The following is a 20,157-nucleotide window of genomic DNA, read 5'->3' on the forward strand; positions in this document are numbered from 1 at the left end:
AAAAAAAAAAAAAAAAAAAAAAAAAAAAAAAAAAAACCAAAAAAAAAAACCAAAAAAAAATTTATAGAGCTATTTTCCCTTCCAGAAGTGATTTAAAACACTGAATTTACTAAATGACAAACTTCTTTTACCTCAATTGCCGTCCTATCATATTGGGTTCTAAGTGTACTTCCCATGGGGCTGTCATACCTGTGACGTATTCCTCATGCTCTTCATAGTGCTCCAGCTCACGCTCTGCATACTCGTCATACTGGTCGTATTCTTCGGTGGGTTCGTACTCCTCAAACTCTTTATACTCCTCATAGTCTTCGTAATCCTCATACTCCTCCTCCCGGTGTTCTGACACAGTTTCTTCTTCTCGGGTGTAAGACCATTTCTTCTCTTCTGTCACAGTCACTTCTAGAATAATATTGACACCAGGCAGCATTTTATTTGAGGCCCATTTAGCGGCAATGTGCTTTGATTTCATTCCTTTATGAGAGTCTCTCACACTGGCTATGGGTGACCTTCATTATCTCTTGAAGGTAAAAGTATCATAAATGCACACCGACTAGTCATGATGTCAGATGGTCAAGTGCTTGACTCCAGTTAGGGGCAAGCGAGGAGAGTAGAGGGGTTAAATTGGCAGCTAGCAGACAAGGTGACACACACAGCTTTATGCTTTATATGATCCAATCAAAGTGCAATGTACCTTTAGTGGGTCGGGGTTCTCTCTTTGGAACTTCAATGGACACCTTTTCTTCTTTAACAGCTCTTTTTCTAACTTCGGTCACTTTAAAAGAGCAACGGTTAGAAGTAAATTGCAAGAGCCTGAAGATGATTGTGTTAAGAGAACTTTGGCAAGAGCAACCCAAGAACAAACCCAAGCATGGCGTTCCACTAAAAAAACCCTTTCACTAAACTGTGAGAGAAATCAATAGGCCTGAAAGTCCACATCATTCCGGGTGCCTGGGAATACTTTCCTCCAGGCTGTTTAATTTTCAGAGATGCTGGGTAACTGGGTGGGATTTGGGAGAGAGTTAAGAGAGACAAGCTGCAACTATGAATGTACAGCTGAGGACAACCTTAGGAAGGAACCTGAAGTTCACCAACGCTGTCGGCGCCCTAATTCCAATCCTCCCACCCCCGATCCACTGGGACAATGCAGCATGTTGAGGAGTTAAAGAAATCAAAACTGACACCAAAGTTTACCACATAAAACAAACATCAAGACAGGTGAGTCTGAGATGGAACGAACAGACATACTAGATGACAAATACATCTTAATGTAAATTATACATATTTGCGGTGGGGTAGAAAAAGGTACTTTCTGCAATCCGAATTATTTAGTTTTGCAGTGATGTGGGACAGCTTACTCTTCCCACTCTCAAAATGTATGCACTTATGTCACTTCCCCTAACCTGCCAGTTCTACTCTACCCATCTCAAGACCTACAAGCTTATTACTATCCCTTTAAAGAGCCATTAATACCTTTAGCTGGTGGCTCCTCCTCTCTTCGAGGTTTGAGCTTGGGAAATCTTTCTTCAGGGGCAACTTTCTTAGGTTCCTCTGGCACTTTAAAGACAGATTTCACTTTAAAGAATTGCTTTTCTTCATCCAGACCACAAAACGTACAAACCACACAGGAGTGACATAAAAGATTCAACCCTTCCCAAACTTCAGACATTCTACAACATTTTAAAAGAAGACAGTGACCGCCCTTCTTCTTTATAAGTACCCCTCAGCCAGTGTACTTATAAAGAGAGCAAGACAAGGCAACACTGACGTATGAAAAGGCTTCTGTACCTCTCGCTCTCGGAGGCGCCTCCTTTTTAGTTACAGCCACAAGAACTTTTTCTTCCTGGGTAATTTTCATGTGCCTTTCGGCCACTTGGAAGATAATTTAAAATTAGCATTCTATAACATTTAGGATAGAATACACACAAACATATATACATACATATACATACATACATACATACATATATACACATATACATACACACTGACACACATATTCATGCACACATATATATATACAAGCCAGAAAGTACTGTGGTTTTAGAATAGAAGAATTTATAAAGCACACACAACTAAATACCACAATAAACAAGTAATATTTCATAAAGCTATAATACACCACCATCACAAACAGACACTAACAATCTACATAGAAAACTTATGACCCAGTAGATGGTAGCTGGAGGAAGAAAGGAAGATAAGACTCTATGTTTTTATTGTTTCTTTAGGGGACGTCATTTACCTTTGGTTGGGGGAGGTTCTTCTATCCCAACCTCTTCTGCAGGAGCCCTCTTCTCGGGAACTGGTCTCTTTGATTCTTCAGGGGCTTTGAAAACATCAGGCAATGTGGTCAGATGTGGTGCAAAGAGTGCCAAACCTATGCACAGTTACTCTCTCCCCAGTGGGATAAAGATCTGAAGAATGCATCAATTTACTATCAAGACAGGGAATGAGGTGTCACCTGAGGGTACTGTGGACCCCAATATACCTTTGGCTGGCGGCACCTTTTTAGGAGCTGGTGCAGGAACTTTCTTCTCTGGTACAATTTTCTTTGGTGGTTCGGGAACTTTGAAAATATTAAGAACATTAGTTTGTATTTGTTTTTAGGAAGAATCATTATTTGGGTGCCACAACACCCTCTTTGTAAAGATCTCACAGGTACACCAACATGAATGACTATACTAACAAAGTATACAAATTCTGACAAAATCTTAAAGATGCATAGAGATGTCACTAGACATGTCAAGACAGACAGAATTGCACATCTGTGAGAGAGACCGTACCTTTAGTGGGTGGAGGCTCCTCAATTTTAGCAGGAACTTTTGGTTTTGGTATAATTTTCTTCTCAGGCACTTGAAAAGATTATAAAATAGACTTGTAGAAAATGTACAGTTTTTTTCCAATAAATATGTAGGAGACCTTTTTATTAGTCATGCTATTCATTATTTGTAATATAGATGGTAAATTATATATAGGAGGGAATGACAAATACAGGGTTAAAATATTTAAGAGTTGGTATACCTTTGGCTGGTTCAACTTCCACTTTCTTAGAGATAAAGTGCATCTTTTCTTCCACAACATATTCCTCGGGCTCTTCCAACACTTTTAGGACATCAAATTCAAAGAAGAAAAATGTAGACATTTTTTCATGTTTAGTTTTAACCATAATTTATCACTTCAAAACAATAATCAACATTGCCAAACTTTAGCATTTGCTAAATCTCTGATTGTTTCCATTTAAAATACCTGAAGAATATTTGAACCAGAGCTAACACTGTAATCAAGAGTACTGGCTTTACTAATTTATTGTATATCACAAAGACAGTAAGGCTCCAATTCACAGGAATAACAGGACACATGACAAATGACCAGTTCAAGGGACTAAACAAACAGCACAGGATTTGAAGCTAGGTTGTTGTTGTTGTTTTGTTTTATTTTAAAATCTAACACTCTGGGTTTGAAGGCAGAAAGGCAGAAACATCAACTTAAAGATAAAAAGCAAGATAGTTCATGCCCCCATTCCCCAGTTTTGTGGGGTAGCTGTGTTAGAAGACATGAGAGACTTCATGTGATCTTTTCTGAGCCTGTGTGTATAAGGTTTACTGTAGAATGATTGTAGAAAAGGCTAATTAAAAACACCCGTGTTGCCTAACATGAAAAGAAGCTTCAGGTCTCGCCATCTTTTCAGCTTAGTGCAGACACAAGAATCACTGAACATCTTGCACTTCCTTGCTTGAGTTTGAAGCACTGAGAAAGTTTATATAGCATCCTGCATCAAAAGCTGAAATGGTTCCAGACCTATGTGAGATGAGATGTCCCATGTGTATGCTCTGTATGATTCCCCAAACATTTCTAGGAAGGATAGTCTTCAAATCTGTCTGGTCCCTGACCATGCCCACTTTTGTGGTCTGTTCTGGGAAAGGCAGCTGAATGGTTAGGTTTGTTTGGGAATCATGGCCCACCCTATTGCATTCTAGATTATTCTACTAAGTTTGGAAATACTGGATTTCATGTGGAGTTTTCTTCTAAGTGGAGAAAGGGGATGTGAAGGGTCCCCTTTGTTAGACAGAGGTGCACTTGAGAATAACTGGAGTACTCAAAATCTACTCAACATTAGGGAAGGAGTTACGTTGGAATATACCCATTTTCCTTTAAAACAGAGCTATGCCTTTCCTTTATCAGGAGTGTTCTTTTGGATATACAGCATTAGATAGACTGTGGGATTTTTGTAGGGAACCTAGTAGTGTTTTATTTGACCAAAGGGGAATCACCACAAGATGAAGTTTACTGTTTCAATTGTTAAACACATCAGAGAGTTGTGTTTAAAACTGATGGAACATCTGGACATGTCTGCCTGATCGCAGATACCATGTGATTTTTTTTTCTATATGTGGATTAGAGGAAAGCTCCTTTAGTTCAGTGGTTTTTGTCAAATATCCCTTTGACTTCTGAAGTTAATGTATCATATATTTTCTTCTTTCTTTTTAAAAAAGTGAGTAAGTGAATTAGGAACTGGACAGTCCACTTAATAATACCCCTGTTTGTGCGTTGTGGAAATCATGATTTGAGAAACACCATGTATATACCAGATAACCAAGGTGAAGTGTCTACCAGCCTACCACACTGAAGCCAAATCCTGCCTTATAAAAGGAGGTACCCACATGAGGATGCCCACCCCCCTCAGTTGTCTGTAACCACGAAGCCATTACTTCCAAATAGCTAAAGAAGAGATGGAAATGAACGTCATAGGGTATTTCCTCTTATGTAATGAATGCTCTTGAATCTTTTATTTTGATTAAACAGGCACCTGTACTAAGGTCAGTAGATGAACCTGTGTCATGCCTCTTGGATGACTTTCATTATTATCTCTACAGCAATCATCCCTCACTTATTTCTGCCATTTACCTTCATACTCTGTGATTTCTGCTTCCTCCTCATCTCTTTCCTCTTCCCTATACACCGAAACAGACACTCTTTCCTCTTCCTCAGAGTAAGTCCATTCCTCCTCTGTAGATGGGTTAAAAGATAAGATTTGATGATTTAAACTCAGTGGGCAGGAATACATCCAGTGGTCATGTGTTCACTACGGATGGATGAAGATTCCCCTATCAGCTTAGGACATGGGACTTTCTAACTACAAGAGGGAAAGAGGCAAGACAAGAAGAGACTAAAGCCCAAGACCAAGAGAAATACTTGACTTAGGTCCCAGAGTGTCCAAATTAAAATGATTTTCTTTTCAACACCTTATTCACTTTATAAGAATGGTTCAAGATCAAAGTAGACACAAAAGATAGTTCCAGAAGGCTACAGCAGACAAAGGTATTCCAACACCAACAGAAGATGAAAACAGGTTCTCACGAAAACATTTACATCCTAAAGAGGAGAAACTCCTCCGAGGGAGCTGTTCACAGATGCTGCCAGCCTCCTTTCTGGTTATATATACCTTCGTGCCGCATGAGTTCCACTCTCTGAGGAACTGCCACCGATAGTTTTTCTTCAGCAGCAAATCTTTTCTCTTCTACAACGGTTTTCTTAGAAACTTCAGCTTTAAGAAAGCATCAAAGTTGAAGCTTAAGAATCAATAATGACACCAATTCCCCTTCTCCCTAGAGTTTGGGAAAGCGTTGCAGTAGACAAAGACATTACACATCCCAAGAACACACACACACACACACACACACACACACACACACACACACATCTCTCAGAAGTGAGACAAAGAGGGAACACACTCGACCAATGTAGCAAGAAGCACTACAAGATTTCTTTAGAAGACTGAGACCAATCCTACCTCGGGGAGGAGCTTTCTTAGGGATGGGAGCTGGAACAACCGCCTCAGGAACAGCTTTCTTAGGTGGCGCTGGCACTTTAGAAATATTATACACTAAATATTAGAGCTCTGATGCTCTCCCACTGAAGCCCAGCACAGAGCTTGTCCCCACACACTCTTCACGCACCACAAAGCTCCCAAGTCATCCTTGCCTCGAAGCATAACATTGTAAAAGATAGCTTTTGTAAGATAGCTGGCGATACCTTTTGGTGGGGGGACTTCCTCTTTTCTAGGAACAGGTCTTTTTTCTTCAGGAACTTTCTTCTTTGGTATTTCTGGTACTTGAAGAATAACATTTATATATATTTTAAAAGAATGTATAGGAAAATGAACATAGAACAGGCAGGCCCACAAAGAAAGACATGCAATTAAAGAAGCTTGAAGAAAAGCCATGGTTATGGAGATGCGGTGGGGTACCTGCTGGTGGTGGGGACTCCTCTCTTTGAGTAATGATGGTTATTTTTTCTTCTGTGACAACCTTCTTCTGCACTTCAGGAACTTGAAAAGACATTTGTAGAACTGGGTTTATATTTTTAAAAGTAGCTACTGAATAATTACTTTGACAGGGTCTAGACAGGTAGACACTTCAGTTGTGTTGTCACTGACCATAACATATCCACTTTGAATTAAACAAACTAGTTAACAGATAAACACCAATGTCTTGCACTGGAGACATAAAGACTGGGCTCCCTGAATAGGCAAGTTTCCTACCTTTAGCTGGAGGGGCTTCCTTCTTCTTTGTCACGGGAACAGGAATCTTTTCTTCTGGAGCAGGTTTCTTTGAAGACTCTGGGACTTAAAGTTTTAGAATAGCAGGTCAGTGCAGGCATGTTTCATTTCTGTGAATGGACAGAGGCGCATCTCCAAAGCGACACACAGTGCATTAATGTTATATATATAGACTGTTCACTGGTATAAGTAGAAAGATCCCACTTTAGAGTCATGGTATAGTAACTGTTACATACAATGTTTTAGAAGCATTCAAAAGATTGAAATGTGTTATGTAACATAAGTCTGTATAGAATTAATTCCTATATGTTATAGAATATATTCCTATACGCTAGTATGACTTTTTGTGTATATGTGTATATTGGTACATGTGTGTATTTGTATGTTTTGGGAGGGTAAAAATATCCTTGGATGTTATTTCTCAGGTGCTATACTCACTATTTTCCTTTAAGACACCGTCCTTCACTGGCCTGGACCTTGCCATGTAGGTTATACTCCCTGATGAGTAAGCCCCAAGGAAAGCAATTGTCTCTACTCCCCCACCCTCAAGTGTTCTTGGATACAAGTGTTCCACTATGGTTTTTTATTTATTCTATTTAAAGCAGGTACATGATTTCCAATTATCATACATGGTCAAGGCCAGAATTTTGCTAAATTTGTTCTTCACCCTTGTCAGTATGACCTGATGCAAACAAATCAGTCAGGGATTATACAAGTAATGCAGGGTGCAGGTAATGTGTAGGAAAAAGTCTCTGCATAGATTGTTTTGAACTAGGGATAAATCATGACACCTTATGACCCTTTTAAATTACAATTCTAACACTGTAGAATAGTCAGACCCATGTAGCTTGCCCCTGCTGAGTGCATTCTGTTTCTGGTTGTCTAAAGTATAATCAAAATGTAGGATACCCCCTAGAACAGGTCCCTCAGTAGCACAGTAGGCCAATGGCTGTAGGGACCTCTATATTATAAAATGTTGTGTATGTATGCACCAATATTTTTCTGTAAGACATTCTGTCATTTAGGATACATTCCCAAATGTTTATAGTAGCTTTAAAGAATTTCAAGACACACAGAAAAAATCATTGTCAAAACTCTGCTCTCTCCGACTGAAGACTCTCCCTATTCTCTGCCACCAACCCTTTCCCATTAACACAGCCTCCTTCAGTCTCACCATGGACACACAACAATGTCTTAATGAAGAAGACACACACGTGAGTGTGAAAGAGAGATGTTTGGTTGTATAAAATCATGTCTATAAAAGATGTTCCACAAATCCTTCTCAAGAATGATATTAAACATTTCAGGTTTGACATAATTACTTCTTATAACACTTTTTTGGCACCGCCTTAGGAATGTTCAGAACAATAAATAATATCTAACAAGGGTATATCCCCAAAGGTGACACACGTTTTAAACACGAGGAACATGCTGAAGAGATGAGAGACAAGGACAACATAGTACAAATGATGACAGTGCAAAGCGGAGCTGGCCCCTGGGGGTGACAGCCGTCTCCACCGGGAGTTCTGGATACCTTGTGGAGGGGCAGCTGGCTCTTTCTTCTTGGGAATAGGAACTGGCTTTTTCTCCTCTGGCACAGGTTTCTTGGGAGCCTCAGGAACTTTAAAGATAACATTGTTGAAACAGTGTTGAGTGTTACAGTCTTCTGAGATACTTAAGATTATAGGGAAGCATACAGCCTCATTAAGAGCTTAAGAATTAAAACGTTGTTTAGTGTGTTCTGCTTGTGGCTAAATGGAATGCTTAGTACATCAACACCAGGCAGACATCACACACATGACATGAGGTAGACAAATACCCAGTTAGGATGGTCTAGCATGTAAAACTCTTATTAACATGTGTTACCACAAATTAATGAAATCGATAGATCGAGAGTTAACTACATGAGAGATTGTTTACTGATAACATTTGTCAATACATAGGTCTCACACACAAAAAGTCCAAAAAAGACAAAACCCCCAAAATGTTATTCTACCTTTGGCTGCTGGGGGTTCCACCTTCTTAGGAATGGGAACAGGGACCACTTCTTCTGGAACTGGCTTTTTAGGTGGTTCAGGGACTTTAAAAGAAATGTACTGTGTTTGAGAAACTGCTCATCTCGACAAGACATATATTCTTATAAGACAGGAGCAAAGAGTAGATGTCCCTCCTTTTTGCCAGTTGGATACAGGAAAATCATACTTCAGAAACCAAGATTTGTGGGAATGGCTGAATGGCCAAGTAGAAAAGGGACAACTGTGTTTATCATTTTAATGGCATGGGTTTTTATAGTGGAAATGGTGAATGAAATCTTGCTTTGTTTAAAGTCAGTTGGATGACAATTAAGTGATATTAAATGTTTTTTTTTAAATTTGGCTAGGGAAAGAGGATATAACTGTGATGTAGAGTTTAGAGTCCTCCCCTTCTCTTCATCCTTCCCTCCTTTCTTTCCTTCCTTCCTTCCTTCCTTCCTTCCTTCCTTCCTTCCTTCCTTCTTTCCTTCCTTCCATACAGGGTCTTACCGTGAGGTCCAGCTGGCCTGAAACTTGCTTATGTACAGCAAGGGCTAGCCTCTAACTCACAGAGATCTGCCTGCCTCTGCCTCCTTATCATTGGGATTTAAGATGTGCACTACATTGCCCAGTGGTTACTGTATTTTTCAATTTCAGTGGTGGGGAAATACTGACACACTTGGCCACAGTGTGACTAGTACTCTACCGTTCTGAGTTAGAATGCTTTGTCCAGCAGGCAACCATCCTATTGCATCCTTGCTGCACAAAGAGCAGATGCAGACAACCCCCAGAAACAGAGGGAGTAATAAAATGCAGAAAACCCGGAAGATATGAGTTTTGAGTATTAAGGAATTTCTAATAGAACTTACTTAAATGATAAACTTACAAAACTGAGTTTTTAATACTTCTGGTATATTGAACTCCCAACTGAGAAGATTCTTCACGTTTTAAACAAGCCTTTGGGGAGCTGATATGAGGGGCTTCCTCACTTCTTATTTCCAAATACATATGTCACCAGACTGAAGTGTCCAGAGACAGGGAGTGGAGCCTTGTGGCTTTATCCCTGTGCTTTCCGTATGGTCTTTGTACTCTCTCTCCAGTGAGTTCTTTGTTCATCAAGACTCTCCATCTGTCACCTGTGTGACTAATTCTGATACTTAGTATCAGTGTCATTACATATTGACTGTGAATTTTGCCTGAAAACATTTTAAATATAGAATTAAGTTACTGATACCTTTGGGTGGTGGTTCAATCTTTTTGGAAACTGCAACGTGAATTTTCTCTTCAGTGACAGTTTTCTTTTGCACCTCGGGGACTTTTAAGAAAATAACACATCTTAATTACTGATAGATCATGTTGTGGATGGCAATTGTAATTTACTAAGAATATCAAAACAAAAAAAATAATTAAAGGTAACAGACAAGAAAGGGAAAAGATAACAGAGAAATACAAAGAGACAGAAAGGCCTACACCATCACACAGTAGGCAAGAAGGGAACTGAAAAGCTCTGTTTTTTAATCTGAAACTGTGTCTTCAGCTCTCAAATTCAAAACTGCCATATACCTGAGACAGACACCTCCTCCTCTGTGTGAGAAGCAAAGAACATCTTTTCTTCAGAGATAACCATCTTCTTTGTGTGCACAGCTGGTACTTTAAAAAGAGCATTGCCATGTTACTATTTCCTTTTCTAGGACAGGACATCAGATGAGACACAGATAGATAGTCTACCACATGATGGTATACAATATGCAAATCTTTAGACACAGATTTAATGGGTTAGTATGGTAGATTAAGAACAAGATCAGTTTCAAGGAGAAAACAAATCATGTTTTGCTCTGTCTGGACAAACAAACCATGCAGTCTCATATCAAGTACAATTAAATAAGAATCAAATAGCCACAACTTCTTCACATACATACAATGCGCCACTCCCCCAAAATCTATTAGGACCAATTTATATAAATTAAAGGGTGGGAAATATTACAGGCAATGTAATACACTGCATGGTAAAGTTAGAAGATTACTCATTAAACACAAAACCTTCCTTAAATTAAAAAAAGTCATTTCTAAGCAAGACCGAAAGCAAAAATAAAGTTATTGAATTATACATAGGTATAATCCAAAATAAAATGTGTACTACATAAATGATAAAGTAGTCATGGTGCTTTTGAATAATTTAGCAATGTATGTTCAGATATCCATATGCATAGATTGCAATAACCAGAGTTTGTAGCTTAAAATGAAGATGTATACCTTTCACTTCAATTATTTCTTCCTGCACTGGAGTCCGGGAAGGTTTTTGTGGGACAATCTTCTTGGAAACTTCAGGTACTTTAAAAATATGTACAAATATATTTGTAATGTGAAGGATGTTTCATAGCACAAAATTTCAAAACTATGTCAGCTTGGGTAACTCTATAAATCTCATGAGCATATATCAGAGAGCAGATGGCTTAGGTGCATGCCACTAGAAGAGTCTTTAAATGGCTTCGGTACCTTTGGTGACTTGAACTTTTTCTTCCTCCATTCTCCGAGTAGTCTTTTCAACTTTTTCAACTACTGGCTTCTTTACAACTGCAAATATTTTAAAGAAATTGCAGTACTTTTAGAATTTCTATTAAAAATCCTTTCTTTTTCTCTGTACATACACACATATGTATGTAAATAGAATAGTTTTAGAGACAGGCAGGTTTGGTGTTTTCAACCTTAAGCGCGAGTTACTGGAACTGTTTATATTTATTTTAACTTTACTGTAACATTCTTTTATCTTAATATTTTTACTGTTTCCAGTAGACATAAATTCTCAAGAGAAAATTCATAGATACAATAAATTCAGAGAAGAAGTTGTGCCTATTGGATTTAATTGTTGATTCAGTCATCCTTGCCAAACAAGCCATGATAAGGACAGGAATACTCTGCTTATTTAAATGATTCCAATCACATACCTTTGGGAGGTGGTACTTTCTTTTCAGGCACTTTGGCTGGGATTTTCTTCTCATGTAGTTCTTTAATAAAAAAACACAAGATAAACAGGGATGCTTAAACCAGTCAATTCTAATAGGCTGTGTTTGTTGCAGATGATAAAAAGCTAAGTGTAATTTAGTATTGTGTAAGGAATCTGTCATGCTGGGCAGGATATGACCAACATAACTCTAGAGCAAAGTTTCAAGATAGAATTAAGTATCAAGGCACCTGGGATGTAGCCTCAGTACTGAGACCAAGTGGTTCAACCTACAATGAAATTGCATCATCTCACATAGGGATGATGTCTACTCTAGAAATTAAAGGATGAAAGACCATAGCCTTGGAGAAACCAAAATGATCATCTTAGCTTTTGTGCCCATCTTACATCAAGTAACAACATCAAAGGAAGCAAAAAGGAGGCTCAGAGGAAGAATGGCCACCCCGTTGATGCTTACCTTCATGAACCTCCTTCTGAACCTGAATTATTTCTCTTTCATGGTAAAGCTCTTCCCACTCTTCCTCCCCTTCATCGTAGCCCTCTTCTCTCTCATAGTACTCCTGTCCTTCTTCAAAGTCCTCCTCCCATTCCTCGTGGACTTGCTTTTTAGCTTCCACCTTGATCTCTTCATAGTCTTCATCTGGTTCTTCATAATATGGTTCCTCATATGGCTCTGTATATGGTTCCGTTTCCAATTCTTCATAGGGCTCTTCCCAAGGCTCTATGTGAACTTTCTTTTCGTAGACTGCTTCCTTTCGTTCATACACAGCCTCTTTCTCTTTGTGAACCTCTTTCTTTCTGGTGATGGTTGTTATTTTTACCTCTTCAGCCTTAGAGGACACGTCAATAATCTCAGAAGCTGAAAGACAAAAGGAGTAGGGGGAAGAGAAGGAAAAATCCTATCAATTACACCCATCAGAAAGCTTTATCCAAGGGAAATCCAGTTACTCAGTACCAAGCACTGCAGATGCTGTAGTATTAGACTGAGAATCTCTTATGGTTTGCTTTTTATGGGTTCAATTTTATTAACTAGGCAACGTGACAGTATCAAATGCCCTTTGCTCTTGATTTGAGGGTTTTCTTCTAGTGTCAAAAGTATAGATTCAATAGATAGTTTCACATTGCTATACATTCCATCATTTTACATGAACTCCAGTTTGGAGAGCTCCTTGCAACTCCCCATGAAGCATGACATCAACATTATTTATAAACCCTTAATATGTGTGTGGATTATAATGTAAAGCTTAGAAGGGACCCTTCCTTTTCCATCCATGGCTTCCTTTCCCCTGGAGGGGCACCAGAAAACAGTCATTGTTTCTAGCCTTTTTTCACAATGACCAAGGGGACTTGAAAATTTTACAATAACCTGGAAGCCTAATATTTAAAAACAATAAAGAGAATACTTCAGGAGTAAATTATAAAATGGCTAATAACTCCTTTTTTATTTACCTTTTGCTGGAATCATGGGAGTAGGAGGTGGAGGCTTCTTGGCAACTTCTGGGACTTCAGAAAAACAGAAAATGCATGTTTCCATTTAGACTGTGTGTTGTTTAATGTTTATTAATCTAGAGCATTATCGTTGTCCTTTGCATATGAATTATTACTAATGTAGCACGGCTTACAGGAGCAGCATAGAGCCCCCATCATCTCCAAACCAAGCTAATATGAGTTGCTATGACAAGTCAGGGTAACAAACTGTCCAGAGGCTGGGGTTTCATTCCAGTTTAGGCTGGTTTGAAACAATTCAAGCATAGAAGAAATAGCAAAGGAATGTGTAAAGGGTCTAGTGCTTAAAGCTCACGCCTTTGCTCTTTTCATTATTAACTTTAAAGTTCACCAAACACCCATGCTTTCAAAGTGACCAACCAGGAAAGCCCGTGTGATGGTCGGTGCCTGTGCCTGTGTTGGCCACTGGGTGGGAGGTTGCTGGGCTTTCCCTCTGTGTTAATAGGGTTAGAGCTGCTTTTTTACATTAGTCATATAAATGTCTTCCATACCCCTCCAAGATAAATTACATTTCTCCTAACTGTGCCACTTTCTGTCTTCAAATGGTAAGACAAGAAAACCAAGAAAGACCCTGAGCTGGGCTACAGGGGCAGCATTGTAGCACCAACCCCTGAACTCCTTCTGGGAGGGCATGGTCAGAAAGAGCAGTGGAACCTTGATTTGAAGGCCTCTCTCACATCATCAGCTGTAGACGGCAAGCATGCTCTGCTTGTGTCATTGGTTGCCAGAAGCAGGCATGGACTCGGGAAGGTAGAAATCCAAGAGTTTGAGGGACGAGGGGATTTCTTATCTCATGACTCCAACTCTTACCCCTTGTGTTTCCTACACTAAGTTTTCACAGCGAAAACCCTAATGCCATTTCTTGATTAAAAATTTATTTGACTTTTAAAGTTGATTATAATATACCTGGTGGTGGTGGGGCCTCTTCTTTGGGCTTTGCGACAACTTTTTTGGTATCTTTTTTCACACCCTTTTTGGTCACTAAAAAACAAACAAATAAATATTAGATATAAGTAAAGGTTTCAGGATAAGAGCAATATAAAATAAACCTTATTGTGAGATACTTGCTTCAGAAAAATCATGTACAAAAAAGTATGTGTGTGCATGAAAGAAAGAAAGAGAGAGAGAGAGAGAGAGAGAGAGAGAGAGAGATTGATTGATTGATTTTTGGATATATTTGGTAGAATATATACTGTGGCCTTATATATCCATTGATTGTATGGTGGATAAGAATTAGCATTATCAGATCAGGAGGAGAGCAGGTATGCCCTCTCCTCTGTGTTTCATTTGGGTGTGGAGATCAAAATTGTCAGGAGAACAGCAAGTGGAATAGGAGAATTAAAGTCCAACCCATGTCATATGTGTGGGTGCAGCTGCTGCTGCTGCAAGGGGGTATGCACTGGTCATGGCTCTGAGCCATGTTGCCTGTGGCTGTTAGCATTTGTGAGCAGGGAACACCCTGTGATTTTAAAAATCTGATTTAAACTCTCACGTTTTGCAATGAATACCAGCAGTCATGTTGACATTTCCCTTTAAAGGGGAAGCTTTTTTTTAAAACAGAAATTACTGCTTCTGACCACAGAAACATCATGGAATCTAAGTTATGATTTTTGATTATTCCTCTGTGCTGCAAGTACACAAAATATATTCAAGTATGCTCATATAAATTACAAATATGTTTCCTTCTTTTATTGAAAGTATATGGGCTGGAGAAGTGGCTCAGTGGTTAAGAGCACTGACTGCTCTTCCAGAGGTCCTGAGTTCAATCTCAGCAACCACATGGTGGCTCATAATCATCTGTAATGGGATCCAATGCCCTCTTCTGGCGTGTCTGAGGACAGCTACAGTGTAGTCACATACATAAAATAAATAAATCTTTTTTTTTTTTAGAAAAAAGGAAGTATACTAGGCACAAAATTGGATGAAAAATACTGAATTTCCTTGGAACTGGCTGAAAAATAGACCAAACATTTTAATATCAATTGCAGCGGGCATTAGAGGACTGACATGTCATTCCATGATGTTATTATAGTGGCAGTGACCAGGCTACAGGAAAACACGGCTTTGACCAGTAGATGTTTTATGGCTATGTTGAGAGAATCCTCCCAGCAACTTTGAATTTGTAGTCCTAAGAAGTCTTAGGCAAACTTCTGCCTGGGTTGTATGGCTTCAGGGAAGCAACTTAAGTATTTAGCATTTGAGATGGTCAATTCATTGTATGTTTAAGGGTTTGTCTGTTTCGTTCTGCTTCTGAGGCAGGATCTTACTATATAGTTCCATTTGGCTTGTCTTATGGGCCTTATGTTGGTGGCAACTGTCCTGTCTCTGCCTTCTGAGCTAGGAACTTAGCTCTTTATTAGTTACCTCTTTCCTTGGTTAACACAATAAAACACAAACAAATCCCCACAGAAGAGCCAGTCAAACATGTCAAAGGTATTCTTAGCTATATTTTTGCATAAATAGTATCTTACAACGAGTAGTTAGAAGTATAATTGAGGAGAAAACAAACCCCAATTTTCAGTTTTCTTCTTAACTAATATGATATATTTTCATAAGCTGCCCCACAAACTGGATTTATTATTATCATATTGATTGTTAGGCATAATAGTTAGCAGCATTAAAATAAATTTAATTTTAACTAATACCTAAGTGATTCCTTTGCAATATTTTAAAAGTAAACATAACATTTGGGTTAATCTGATAATTTTCAGAATTTCAAACCATGTAGCAGGAATAACATTTTCAAGTCAGTTCAACTTCTTGACCACAAGAGGGAGCACGAGTGACAGGAAGTCAACATTTTCAAGACCAGACTGGAATTCTAAGGTTTACCACTTCAGTTAAGTGTAATACCTTCAATTCGCTTTGCTGGCGGCTTCTTCTCTTCAGGTAATGGTAGCAAAAGAGGGATGGAAGGAGCAACCGCAGGAGGGATTTCTGAGAAGAAAAAAATACGTATCAGCATCATGCTTTAATTTCCTGTTTTATGAGACATCTCATGCATTTTGTTTATTAATTCAAGGGTTTAATCAGAACAACTGACACCAGTCTCTATTTATAACATTAGCCGCGTGTTCCTCCTGGTTCCACAGTGGAGACGATAAAGTAGAACCTTATTTCTCTATACCCAGATGCTAAGGCTAGGATCTTACCTTCCGGTGGGACAGCTCTGATGGGCATGGTTGGGATCGGAACTCTGGAATCGGGAATATCTGGAAGAAATGTGTAGTGATAAGTACTGGGGAGTTGATGACACATGTTCATTGTTCAGTCACTCCCAACAGCCCCATCGGGCATGCAGACGGGATGATATTCATGACGTAACACAGGTGCCACATAGTTCTGCTGCTCATGAGATCTTGCTTAATTCTCTAGTCACACCTTTGTGTGTTCCTAATAACAACTTCACTCTCTCCACTTCCCCAAATTCATAACGTATAACATTACTCTGCTTGAAATTATTTTTACCAAATAGCATTTTAGTGAAAAGAGAAGTGGTAACCTTGTGTATTTTAATTGGGCCTCTGTATTTATAAAAGCACACTCAACTCACTATAAGCAAAAATTAAATAATAATAGTTATATTGTATTATTATAGATAATAACAACTTACCAGGAGGCTTCATCTCAAGTTTTATTTCTGCAAAAGAAAAAGAGAGTGTTTTTAATATGTAGAACTCTCTGGGCAAGATGCTTGCTTTCAGGACTATAGCGTGGTCCCCACGGGGCCTGTCCTCACCTTTGGTTGTTAAGTACAGTTCTGCTGTGCTTCTTGCTTCGCCTCTTGGCTCCAGCCGAGCAATTACTGAATAGACACCTGGAGAGAATAGTCATCCTACGTTAGTCTCCTAATACACTTCTTTAGTTCAATATAAAGTGCTCACTTCTGTCTTTCCTTCTTGTTATAAAGTACGTCACAGAGGGTTGTAGAATGTAAGCATAAAGGTAGAAATATCAGTAGGCAGGTGCAGGTGAGGATTACGTTACATATTCACTGGCAAGCTGTCCGGGCAGTTACCTTCGTCATCTGGGGTCACATTGTGGATTGTCATGTAATGGCAGCGGCCGTCGTTTCTAAAGTTGTATTTCTGGCTCTCGGTCAGCTCTGTTGGTCCTTTGTACCAGGTAACTATGGCGTCGTCAAAGGACACTTCGCACTCGAAAGTAGCAGACTGATGCTCGCTCACCACAATGTTCTGTATGCGCTTTGTAAACTGAATGGGTTCGGCTGTTCAGACACAAAGGATGCAGAGTTAGATGGCACTGACAGAAATCTCTGCTGATGTGATTTCTCTCAGATACTTAAAGCTCTTGGTGGCTGAGCTGGGGTTTCATCATGTGGCTCAAGCAGGTCCCCACTGCCTTGGTCTTTCAAGTGCTGGAATTACAGGGTGGACACATGCACCACCAGACCCAGCGCAATTAGCTTTTTAAGGAGGGTATCACTGTTGAACCTGGGCCTCACAAAGAAGCGCTACGCCACCCTCATACTTTAATTTTTTTAATATTTTTTGAGATGAGGTATACCTAAGATTCGCAGGCTGACCTCAAACATTCTATCTTCCTGCCCCAGCCTCCTAGATACCCGGGATTGCAGGTCTGCGTTCCCATGCTTGGCTTCTATTTGTATTCACTTACAAAACAACAGAAAAGAATTGGAAAGCCAAATGCAAGAGCAGAACACAGAACACTAGTGACGCATTCTTGTATCAGTAACCACACGATTCCCAGACTTGGGGCCATTCTCAGAGAATGGATAGTGGACAGCATAAAGAAATGCCCAGGAGTCCTTAAAATATTCATATGAAGGAAATGCCGCAGGGAGATTTGAACCCAAACTCAAATTAAATTTCAAAAGCTGTTCATGAAATAGAAGGTTCATAACGGGGGTACACATAAACAATCCTACACTGAATTCCTTTGCAAACCCTTTCTTATCTTGAGAAAATTATTATTATTTTTTTTTGTTATTTAGGATCTAGAATTTTCTTTTCTATAAAGATTTCCCTGGGGAATGATTTCAAATTCAATGTGAAATTTGCAATTCTAAATTTCAGAGGATTCTCTGGAGTTCCGAGACCCACTTTCCAAGCACTGAAAGGTAAACACAAAGGCACCGTCCCCCTGCGGACAGCAGGCGCTTTTAGGAGCCGAACTAGGAGTGAGCAGACCTCCCCTCAGACGTGTGTGGAAGTCCGAGACTACACAGGTAACAGTGCCATGTGCATCCGGCAGACAATGATGCTCTGGTGAGCTTTGTCACTGATGAATCTATTTACAGCAATTACTTATTTAAAAATGACTAGCACTTAAAGCTTTACCCCAATATGAAGCCATTTTACTTTACACTTTTAACTTTAAAAACAAGGCACTAATATTCAGTGCAAAATAATTCAGAAACCTGAAATACCTCTGAACATAAGATTAATATAATTTTAATAATTAAAATGGTACTAAATTCTAAGACACAGTTAACAAAAAAACAAAACAAAACAAAAAAATAAACCTATCCCTGGATAACTTAAGGTTAGTTCCCAAAACTTAACAATTAAGAAATTATAGTATTGCTCTTTGAGTCAGAAATTGTGCTTCAGGGATTCAGACAGTAGGAATAGAATCTTTTAAAGGAAATCAATATATTTTTTTAAAAAGCCATTACTCATCATGTATGTTGTTAATGTGATCTATAAAATTTCATACCCTTAACATCAAAGTAAGTCCCCCCCCACAAAAGTAGCAATTCCTATTCACAGTTTCTTAGATTTATATTTACAACTTCTATCCCAAGATTTTATTCTCGGAACCATAGTCATAAATAGGAAAATTATTAACTTTAGCTTTTAAGAAGAAACAACCATTTTAAAAAATCATGTTAGTCTACATTAAAATCCTATTTTGGTTGAATATTTTCCTTTGGAATCTATGAGTTTTGACCCAAGGACGAGTGTGTCATACGTGTAGGAGGGTTTGTTTGAGGTGAGACTGCAGGGGCCTGCACAGCACTTGCTGATGCTTGCTGCTCCACCAGTAACTCTGTCCAGGTTTCACCCACCTTCAATTCTGAGCTCCGCTGAAGTTTCGAGGTCTTCGTGCTTGCAGGTATATTGACCCTGGTCCTCTGCACGGACATCGGCAATGGTCAGCTTGTGGACTTTGTGTTCCACTTCCGTTTTCACTCTGCCTTGAGGTTTAAGGACTCTGCCATTTCTGAACCACTCAGATTTCACATTTGGTACAGAAAACTGACATGTCATGGTACAAGTCTGGCCTTCCTTCAGAGTAACGTCCTGGAGATGCCGCTCCCAGGCCGGCTCTGTTGTAACACAGAAACGCACGTTGCTCAGCATCAGCACCATACGCTGATGTGCACAACAGCATTCTCACAAGGCTTTAAAATGGGTTCTCACTCACCGATCACAGTTAGCTTGGCACTAGCGATGTGGGGACCACAGACCAGCCGGTAATTGCCCTGATCTTTAGGCTGACAGTTTTTGACTCTGAGTGTGTGCCGGTCACCATCGATGTTTATTTCATATTTGTTACTGGGCTCTAGCTTTTCAGTCCCTTTGTACCAGGAGAGCTTGATTTCTGGATAATTAATCTTAATGTCAATTTCAAAGATGGCATCATTATCTTTCAGAACTGTCTGATTTTCAATATCCTTGATCAAAGTGACAGGCTAGGAGAAGAAAGAATTAATACGTGTTAGTGTTAGTCACTCCTTCCCTATAATTCCCAGTGATAAGTCTGTACATTTTATTATTAACATAATTCATTTTACCTCTGTCTGTGTCAGCCTTTGCTGAATAAATGCTACAAGTTCTTCAAATTCCTTTTCATCTCTTTCTGACTTCTCGAGTTCCTCGATTTCCTGATTGCGGGGGTGGGGGGAGAAATAATATATTAGGAACAAAAATTTGAATTAGCAGGTACATGGCTATGCTTGGCCTCCAGTCCTTAAATTTTTAAAAAATTTTATGTGTATTGGTGTTTGTTAAAGATTTATTTTTATTTATGTGTATTGGTATTTTTAGCGATTTATTTTTCTTTTCCGTGTATGTGTGTTTTGCTTGACTGAGTGATGTACACCATCTGAGTATGGAACTGGCAGGAGCTAG

At 39.1% G+C, this 20,157-nt stretch overlaps 1 protein-coding gene across 46 annotated transcripts in view; it reads right to left on the bottom strand.

The window, feature by feature from the left end:
* Positions 1-20,157, bottom strand: part of Ttn (titin) — a 271,446-nt gene that overhangs the window by 147,378 nt on the left and 103,911 nt on the right. For 28 of the 46 annotated variants that reach the window (XM_029473037.1, XM_029473035.1, XM_029473153.1 and 25 more), the window contains 24 exons: positions 19,821-19,910; positions 19,451-19,718; positions 19,092-19,352; positions 17,058-17,267; positions 16,779-16,856; positions 16,653-16,679; positions 16,192-16,251; positions 15,893-15,976; positions 13,946-14,020; positions 12,983-13,036; positions 11,991-12,392; positions 11,517-11,576; positions 11,068-11,145; positions 10,825-10,902; positions 10,135-10,221; positions 9,806-9,886; positions 8,556-8,639; positions 8,094-8,180; positions 6,542-6,625; positions 4,906-5,007; positions 3,022-3,102; positions 2,784-2,852; positions 692-772; positions 190-399 (listed from right to left, as the gene is read on the bottom strand). The exons of 2 other annotated variants lie outside the window; for them this stretch is intronic. In XM_029473037.1, coding sequence (XP_029328897.1) covers positions 190-399; positions 692-772; positions 2,784-2,852; positions 3,022-3,102; positions 4,906-5,007; positions 6,542-6,625; positions 8,094-8,180; positions 8,556-8,639; positions 9,806-9,886; positions 10,135-10,221; positions 10,825-10,902; positions 11,068-11,145; positions 11,517-11,576; positions 11,991-12,392; positions 12,983-13,036; positions 13,946-14,020; positions 15,893-15,976; positions 16,192-16,251; positions 16,653-16,679; positions 16,779-16,856; positions 17,058-17,267; positions 19,092-19,352; positions 19,451-19,718; positions 19,821-19,910 — 2,791 coding nt within the window. Of the gene's footprint in view, positions 1-189; positions 400-691; positions 773-1,470; positions 1,555-1,785; positions 1,870-2,242; positions 2,327-2,488; positions 2,567-2,783; positions 2,853-3,021; positions 3,103-4,905; positions 5,008-5,443; positions 5,546-5,791; positions 5,867-6,033; positions 6,112-6,247; positions 6,329-6,541; positions 6,626-8,093; positions 8,181-8,555; positions 8,640-9,805; positions 9,887-10,134; positions 10,222-10,824; positions 10,903-11,067; positions 11,146-11,516; positions 11,577-11,990; positions 12,393-12,982; positions 13,037-13,945; positions 14,021-15,892; positions 15,977-16,191; positions 16,252-16,652; positions 16,680-16,778; positions 16,857-17,057; positions 17,268-19,091; positions 19,353-19,450; positions 19,719-19,820; positions 19,911-20,157 lie in introns of all 46 variants that reach the window. 16 more of the 46 variants (XM_029473091.1, XM_029473086.1, XM_029473069.1 and 13 more) reach the window with 12 other exon arrangements.

Source organism: Mus caroli, chromosome 2 (genome assembly GCF_900094665.2).
Source record: "Mus caroli chromosome 2, CAROLI_EIJ_v1.1, whole genome shotgun sequence".
In the NCBI taxonomy this organism is placed as follows: Eukaryota; Metazoa; Chordata; class Mammalia; order Rodentia; family Muridae; genus Mus; species Mus caroli.